Source organism: Falco biarmicus, chromosome 5 (assembly GCF_023638135.1).
Source record: "Falco biarmicus isolate bFalBia1 chromosome 5, bFalBia1.pri, whole genome shotgun sequence".
NCBI classification, from domain to species: Eukaryota; Metazoa; Chordata; class Aves; order Falconiformes; family Falconidae; genus Falco; species Falco biarmicus.
The window spans coordinates 75,163,821-75,172,765 of NC_079292.1; the positions used below are offsets into that span (position 1 = coordinate 75,163,821).

Consider the following 8,945-nt stretch of genomic DNA (forward strand, 5'->3'; position numbering starts at 1 on the left):
CTACTCATAACAAAAATCTGCAACTTCAGCTTATGAGTAGATCTTGGGTTTGCAGGTAATACCAACAGCAAAACACTTCACCACCACATGGTGGCATAGAACTGACAGCATTATAAATGCTTAACTAGGAATAGCTTAACATTATGTGTTTGGGACTAATCTTAAACTGATGCTGCTGAAGTGATCTCTGATGGGATTTGCATGGCCTTCTAACAGAACACCCAAGGAGAATTCAGTTTAATAGTAAGCTACTAAGTTATAAATCATCTGGTATGGTAATGACCACAGACTGCTTCTATTTCTGTATTTCTGTAGCTGACAAAGCAAGCATGAGTTGAAATTTTTAACTAATTGCTACCAAAAAACTAGTAACATGGTTTTTCAGCACTCATCCTGGAGCTTTGGTTTTGCGTTTGTCTGCCCTTCTTGGGCATCAGGGCTCACATGTTACTCTTTTAGTAACATTCCACAGGTTATTTCCCCTCCACTCCCAGAACAAAAGCTAGCACTTGACATTATTGTCTGTACAACTGCAATTGCGTTAAGTTTTTCCATCTTAGCACACAATTTTATCTACGGAATGGGCAGAGTTTAACTAAGTCTTCACTATGAACAGACAGAAATACTAAGTCACATTAGTATATACCAGAAGAGCTTTCAGATACTTTGCCTGCCTAACTTGTGAACAAGGCAGATTTTCAGATTACCCAAAATTCCAGTCCTATAAACACACAAGTTGCAATATTGCTAATTGGTAACTGTGTCCTTAGATGGTATTTCATAAGAGAACATTCTATTATCTAGTGGAAGAGCAAGCAACCTATCTACCTAACACAAGAGTTGGTAGATTATCTTTCAACATACACACCTATAATGGTGAATATCTTCAAAAGATTTTGTATTGTTTATAGCAAATACACACAGGAAGCCTTCCCCTGTTCTCATATACTGGTCCCTCATTGCACTGTATTCTTCTTGACCTGCTGTATCAAGAATATCCAAGAGACAGGTTTCTCCATCAATTACTACTTGCTTCCTGTAGGAATCCTAAGAAAAGAAAAAAAAACCCAAACAACATAAACCTCTGTTAAATACAAACAAGTAAGAATTTGAACACCTATAAATCAGGAGATATTAAAGTTGTTTACCAGTAATCGAGCATGACTGAAAACACTTCACAGTTAAAATCCAACTTTACAGAAGGGCAAATGACAGCAGGGAAATAGTGTCCCATACTTACATGTATATGGTAATCCAGAAGTAGAAAGAGCACTGAAAGGACATGTTCTTACCTGTATTCTGAATCTTCAGCGAGTAACAGTACATAAGTGCATACACGCACAGAAAAAGGGCAGTGTTATTTTGTACAAAAGGACAAAAAGTACAAAATGGATCCAGATCAAAAGAACCTCCCCTTTGTCTCTGTTAATAGACTAACTGAAGAAACTTGTAATCCTGGTTTTAAAAAGTTTGACTTAATTGATTAATCTTACTCAATTTACCAATTATTTAAGTAAAATTTGACCTTCATCCTATGAATGTTTATGGAAGTGTTGTGGGCCACAACACAGCGAGAGTACACAAGACAACTCCAAAAAAAATATCTATGCCACTATAAAGGAAATGAAGTATAAAAAGCCTTCTGTGTTTGGGACAGGAAATATGTTTTGTATGCCTAAACAGGTGCACATAATGATAGCTGTTTTTAAGTTATCAAAGTTGAGTTGACATACTTGAAGTTCAAACTTTTTAACCAAGACAGACTATGAGAGTCATATAAAAGCCCTGATGTGTTAGTTGAGGAGATGTTGGAACAAATTATTTCAATGCTATCAATTCAAAGCTTTCAGGTCACAGATTCAAGTGGCTAAAATCTGTACAAAGTCCCAAGCAACAAGATATTAATGTCTAGTTACAACTCTCTTTGGTCCTAGGCTTTTAAGAGTACATAGTTTTAGCAGTATGTATATAAGCATTACTTTCCAATTAACTTCTATAAACAACTATTTGAAAATAAAACCATGTCAATAAGCTTTAAAAGTAAGTACACAGTACTTGTGACAAAAGGTATAAACACAAAACCTTGACATTACCTTTCAGATCCCTTGGTTAGAGATTAACACAATATTGTGATTGTTCTTTTTAACACTATACAGAAGCAAACTTAAAACTACTAGGAAGGGAATTCGAGAATTAAACTTGCAATTCTAGCCATCTTCAAGATAAATTCAGAATGACCTTCCTTCTTCTGTACCTATTTTAAGGCACAGTACACCTACACCTGTGCGTTTTCTATCTATTTGTATTTTTACGAAAGGCTCTCTTCTTTCCTGTTGCTCATGCTAAAAAAAAGTGGGACATAAATGTGAGATTAGAGAGTTTGTTTAGTTTAAGATACTGATTCTGTACAACTATCTTGAGCCTGGATGACATTTAAAAGTATCAGGTAAAACAATATTGACTGTTTACCCTAAAGATAAAAGTTACCTCCAACGTGATTTGGGAAATATTTCACAGAAGTGCAAATTCAGTGTTCAAGTAAGAAGCAGGTAACTTACTTTAGAAACATATAAGCCATTTTTAAATATTGATGCAGCTGAGACAAACACACAACCTCCAATGTGTTTTAAAATAACGTTGATATTCTCTCTCATTGCTTAAAAAAAAAAAAAACACAAAAAAACCAAACCAAAAAACCCCACCAACCACCCCCAAAGGACACATTTTTATTTCAATTCAATTCAATAGCAGATCCCCCATGCCCTATGATACCTTTATCACAGTTCAAAGTACTAGTACAACTTCTATCGTTATACTAGGCATATTGACAAAGCTTTCATTTTCTCTTCTTGCAATTTTACTGCTATTTTAAAAATATGAAAAACAGTTCTTGAAAAGCCTGTATTATTCCTTTACATCTTAGCACTTCAAAGGGAAAGAAATTCCGCTCAACTGAGCTCTAAAAACAAAAACTTTAAGTAATTTTCATCAAAGAAAATAATTTTTAAGAGAAAAAGAAAACAACTTTGAAGAACTGCTGGCTTTAGCATGCCCACCAGGTTAGCAGTAGCAGCAAAGATGCACCAGCATAAAGCACAGCATTGGTACTGATGGGGGGGGGGGGGGGGGGGAGGTATGCTTTGAGATTATAGTTGTTTTGCCCACTTCTGGAGAGAAAATTCTGTCACTAGCTAGAAATAGGATTTGAGGTGGAAGGAAAAGAAAAACATGGGAGAGAAGATTCAAGCTTATGATTTCCTTAGAAGCTACTGAAATAATAAACCCTACTTTTTTGCCTCCCCCTCCACCCCATTCTGGCCCAAACATCAAACCTGAAATCCTATTTGTCACCATAGCTAAGAAAAATTGAAACATCACATTCAAAGCTCAGGCTACTGGGACCCCCACTCCCATCATGGTCAATATCAGTGTAACCATACCCAAGATAAATTTGTTTATTTAAGTATTACCATACTGTAAAAATCAAGTCCTGCAAAACAGAACGTAGGCTGTAACAAAGTGTTATGCCACTACAGTAGTCATGGCACTTCTGCTTCAAAATGCAATCGCAGAACCCACAAGGCCAGATTCCCCCTCAAAAACAAAAAACCCAACCTCCTAAGCTCTAAATTTCATAATGTATGAAAAACCAATAGCTTTACTGCACATTGGAAGATTTGCAGTAATGAATGGAATTAAGTAAAAACAAAATGCAAACTAGCAGTTAATTTCAAAGTGGTACCTCATTCCAAATACGAATTTGCAATTTTTCCCCTGTATGAAGACTCAGTATATCTATATAAACAGTGTTAATTTCATTAGTCACTTAACCTGCTTTTATTGGCCTTTCACAAACCATAAAAATCAGCATGAATTATGCTAAAAGAGTAATAATTCCATCTGTTCACAAGCACTGATAAGAAAATGTGATAGGAAATCTCAGCTACACGATACATATGGAATTTATCTAAAAAACCCACAGCCTAATAAATCCCATCTAAGCGAATAACTATAATTTTGTTAAAATCCATTATACCAGTGATATAATGTTAAAATATCACAGCTACTAAGACTAAGCTATAATTAAATATTGGTGGAAGTTTCACAGGTGCACAGGTCATTTAAGAACACAGATTTAAGTATCAGTACTCCTAAATCAACCAAGGGATTTTGCTAATCCAATTGAAAACCCCCTGACGGGCAACTAGGAAAGCCATTCTTTCTCTAGGACATTTAAAAGATGACATATATTTAGCACTAAAACATGCTGAAGCTGTAAAAAAATTAAAATTAAATTCAAAAAATTATATTGTTACAGAAGATATCCCAAGTAAAGATTTAACAAGCCTCGACCAGGAGAGGGCACTAGTCCAACTGTTCTATGTATTACGCCAGATTTACAAGGGTTAGTGTACATATAGTTAAAGGACACCCCACACTTAATTTGCTTGGCTATAAATCTGTGCTTGGACGTTACTTAAAATAAGATATGAAACTGTGAAGCACATACGAAGCATATATATACGAGCAACAGTAGCCACCCAAACATGCACTCAGTTTAATTCCTCCCTCTGCTCCCCATCATCTGCTATGCTCAAATATAAGCAAATAGAATACTCAAGCAGACCATGAAACTTGGCATTTTCCAAACAAGTTATTTATTGAATCATTAAGTCTATTCCACTGAAAACAGCAACATTAACATTGTAAATGCATCTGTGATTAAGTGGCTAGTGTATTTTTTTCTCCCTTCAACTACATCATGACTTCACAACACGAGACTTTGAAAGTGTCGAGTTTCATTTTGCTAATCACAGGAAAGAAATTATTCAGTAACCGTGCAGTTATGAAATCCACCATAGATTACAAACAGTGATCCCTTTTCTCTGTCTATCCCAAAACATTTAGCTTGATTATTTATCTGTGAGGAAAACTTGAGTATTTTGACAACAGCCATACAGCAATGAAAGAAACAGTAGCAAGTGAGAAACAACAGTAGTGACACTACCGAACCATCTTAACTATTCTTATTTACCAGTCAAAGCCACTTTAGCCTTATTTCCTCATACTGCACAGAAAACACTTTACAGCTATTGTTCTTTGATCAGGCACCACAACAGCATCTACAACAGGAAGCACAAACAAGCAACCCTTCTCAACTAAACAGGATTCTGCCCAGGCAAGGACTGAAGCATTTAAAGACAATTAAAAGCCCATTCTCTGCAACCTGTCAGCCACTCCAAATTGCAGAGCACTCTTATTGTAAGAACTGAATTATTTCTTCCCTACAAGCTTACCTACATGATTGCATGAGTGCACACAAAGTGATTTACCACACGAGTAGGAAGATACAGTCTCCATCCTCAAGGTCTCAGAATTTACAGGACAAAAATGGTAACTAGCACTCAGACAAGAACTTGTAGGAGTTGCAGAAGATAATACTGTTGCACACAACAAGTTGTGGATGCTGGTAAAACCCAGTAGGTTAAAGGTTTCTTTCTTTCAGAAAAACTTAACTGATTCTGGACCACCACAGTGTTACACTCATCCTGCACACTACTGAGTAACAGACACTTCTGGCAATTTAGGTTCTTTCTGTAAGGAACTGTATTTTCGTTTTATTACCAAATACATTTTAATGTAAAATATTCTTCAAAATACTCAGCTTTTTGATTAGCTAAATCCCTCGAGTGATTTAGCAACACAAAAAATGCCATTATTCCTCGGTTGTTTACACAGCTCCGGCATTATACAACTTACAACATAGAACCTCCACAGTACTTTTTGTAATGTGTAAGCATACCTCTAACCTAAGAGAAATCCAGATAAGTATGAACAAGAATTACCAAGACCAACACCCTCTGGAGTTTCTTTTGCAGGAAAAAGTAAAACCTATTTTGCTTGTTCCTTTCAATGAGTTTTGTGTGTTTTCTGTTTTTTACGCGTGTTTTGGGTGGTGGTTGTTTTAAGATTTGACATCTTAGTAACTGAAAGTGCTGCTCTCCTAGTGCAAGGCAAACACTGTTCCTCTCTCCATAGGTCTCTTCACAAAATCTTCTATAAGCATACATGAGGTCACCTGGCCATGCAACAGAGAGACATAAAGACACACAGGCACATTAAGGTAAACTCAAACTCAAGTCAACACATCTCTGTTTGGAGCATATTAACTGGGGCCTGCACTTTGCTCAAGTAGAACGGCTTCCTACAATCTCAGGGCACTGTATCCTTTCACTCATGTCTACCTGAGAATGACTACACAGCCATTTTCCAAGTTACCATTTTAAGACTAGATTTAAGCCTTTGTGATTCCTTCAAGTGAGCTTGGTAGCACCTCATTGTATAAACATATAAATGAAGTCATAAGCTACAGAGCTTCAGTGCTGGGAACATAAAAATCTTGAGTAAATTATAGTGTCATTTCTCCTTTTATACAGTCTGTGGTTATTAAATCCAACGATCCACAGGAGATTTCAGACACCACCAGTATTTTTCTTAAATATAAGAGGCAGAGCTTGCCCGCTCATTAAAGACCTTTAAAATATCACAAGTTTTAAAGCTCCAACACAATTTCAGATTTTGAGAAACTGTGACATGTATTTCAAAGAATCCACTACAGCATCTTACAACATTTTACTAGATACAGAAACACACACTGGTATGTTTAAGAAAAAAAAAGGGGAAAAAATAAAACCAGACTCCAAATTTTTGCTGCATTTGCCATAATATTCCAGGACACATTTCTCACTGTGTGAAACTGATCCTAATGATGGGAGCTGAGAAAGCCTGACGCATACATTTCAGAACTACAAGTTTTCCTTCTTGATATCAAAAAGTTAAGTCACATTTAAGAGGTTGAATGCAAAGCCACAAATATTTTTGCCAACTATTTCCAAGTGAATTTGGCAAATACTTTTTCACAGAAAACCTAAAAGCATGCATCCAAACTGTCCAACAAAACATGGCAATTAACACCATACTTCAATTGATCAAAATTGTTAGTTTTTTACTGCAGTTGTTGTTCCCTTCTCACAGCAATTGCCTCTCCAATGCTACTCCAATGTTGACCATTATCTTCGAGGTCTTTTTATTATAAAGCCTTGTTCTATGTTTTTGTGGTAACTGTCCAGAAGTAAACAACTACCCTTATCACCAACAATCTCTCTTCATAAAAAGTGTAAGATGAAAGCATTTACCTCTATTGTAGGGTCATATTCATCCACAAAGTGATTCTGAATTAGCTGTATTGTCAAGGCACTCTTGCCTACACCACCAGCTCCAACGACAACAAGTTTATATTCTGTCATTTTTTAGCAGACCTGATGACAAAGAAACCAACGTTATGCAGAGTCAGGCTCCGACTAATGAGGATGCTGTTGGTGCGTTTCATTCAGTATCAGGTTCCTTCACTATTACCGGAAAGCAACTCCCTCCCTGAAAGACAAGACAAAAAGCTACGAGGGAATGCTATTTCTCAAACAAAACTATACATAGGAAACATAGCGCGGGCACTAAGCTGAAGGGCGCCGGTTACAAAGACATAAGAAACAGAAGGATATATTCAATCTTGGAAAAGGTCAGAGAGTATTTCTTGCAGGGCAAAGATTTTGCTCTCCACTGCCTTCTCCCAAAGCCCCAGTGACTCCGGGAGACCTCCCGGGTTTTTACGGAAGCCGGGCCACATCGAGCGTCCCTCGGGCTGGGCCACAACCCCGGACAGGCGCCTCCCGCACACGGCCGCGGCGGGACAGGCGCGGGTGCGGGCACGGCTCCACCTGACGGCTTCGCTTCCCCAGGCTGTTCTCGCCGGGCGAGCCCAGCGCGGCCGCCCCAGCTCCGCCGGGCCCCCCCAGCTCCCCCGGGGCGCGGGTGCCGCCGCCCGCCCCGCTCCCCTCAGCCGGCAGCCAGCGGCCCGGCCCGCCCGCCCAAACTTTCCGGCCCGGCGCCTCGGCCCCGAGCACGGAAGGCTTAAGGATTTAGGAGGAGGTAAAAATAAAAAATAGCGAAAAAAAAATATATATATGAGGAAAAAGGGAGGGGTGGGGGGTTGACTCGGCACAAGCCGGCCGGTGCCAGGCTCCCGGAGGGCGTTGGCCACCTGTCCCGCCGCCCCCTCCCGCGGCCGCCGAGCCACCGCCCGCGCCGCGGGGAAAGACGGCGGAGGGGCAGGCGAAGGAGGCTTCGGAGGATGCCGGTAGAGGGGAAGCGGGGCAGGGCGCAGCCCCGCGGGCGGCAGCGGGACAGGCGACGGGAGGCGGCCCCCGCCCGGCTGCCGGGGTTTCTGCCCCCACCGCGGGGCGAAGCCGGGAGGAAGACGGGTAAAAGGGGGGTGCCCCGCTCCGGGAAGCCGCACCGCTTCTCCCTGCCCCACCTCGAAAGGGAAGGGGGGAAGAAAGCAAAGCGCGGCGGCTCGCCCCGGTTCAGCGGGGTAGGGATAGGGATAGGCGGATACCTGCCCGGCGACTGCAGCGGGCCGCGGGAGCACGCCGGCGCCTCCCTTGCCCGCCCCGCCGCGGCGGTCGCTCCGCGTCCCTTTCCGTCCCGGTCTGAAATGGCGGGGGACGGGGAGGGCTGGGGCTGGAGCTGCCGAGGGAGCCGAGCGCCGAGCGGGTGGATGGATGGGTGGACGGCCGCGATCGATGCGCTCCGCGCTCCCACGCCCCTTGCGGCAGCGGCGGGCCCGCCCTCCCTCTCTCTCTCCTCCTCCTTCTCCTCCTCCCTCTGCCGCCCCGCCGCCCCAACCGCTGCCTGCGGGCGGCTGAGGCGGCGCGGCGGGAGGAGGGGGAGGAGGAGAGGTCGGGACCGCCGCTGCGGGCACCGGGGGACTCGGCGCGGGAGGGAGGGTCTGTGGGGGAAACGTGCGCTCGGGGGCGGTGAGGGGAGAGAGGTACAGCTCCGGCGTTTCCTCGCCATTTCCCCCTCGCTCGGCGCTGAGGGGGACCCGG

At 42.0% G+C, this 8,945-nt stretch overlaps 1 protein-coding gene across 7 annotated transcripts in view; it reads right to left on the bottom strand.

Annotated features, from left to right (window-relative positions):
* KRAS (KRAS proto-oncogene, GTPase) overlaps positions 1–8,591 on the bottom strand; it is a 27,017-nt gene extending 18,426 nt beyond the window's left edge. For 3 of the 7 annotated variants that reach the window (XM_056339788.1, XM_056339791.1, XM_056339790.1), the window contains exons 1-3: positions 8,453–8,582; positions 7,197–7,454; positions 869–1,047 (exon numbers count right to left, since the gene is read on the bottom strand). In XM_056339788.1, the coding sequence (XP_056195763.1) occupies positions 869–1,047; positions 7,197–7,307 (290 nt within the window). In that variant the 5' untranslated portion in view covers positions 7,308–7,454; positions 8,453–8,582. Of the gene's footprint in view, positions 1–868; positions 1,048–7,196; positions 7,455–8,452 lie in introns of all 7 variants that reach the window. The other 4 variants (XM_056339787.1, XM_056339786.1, XM_056339789.1 and 1 more) reach the window with 4 other exon arrangements.
* Between the last annotated feature and the right edge of the window lie 354 nt (positions 8,592–8,945).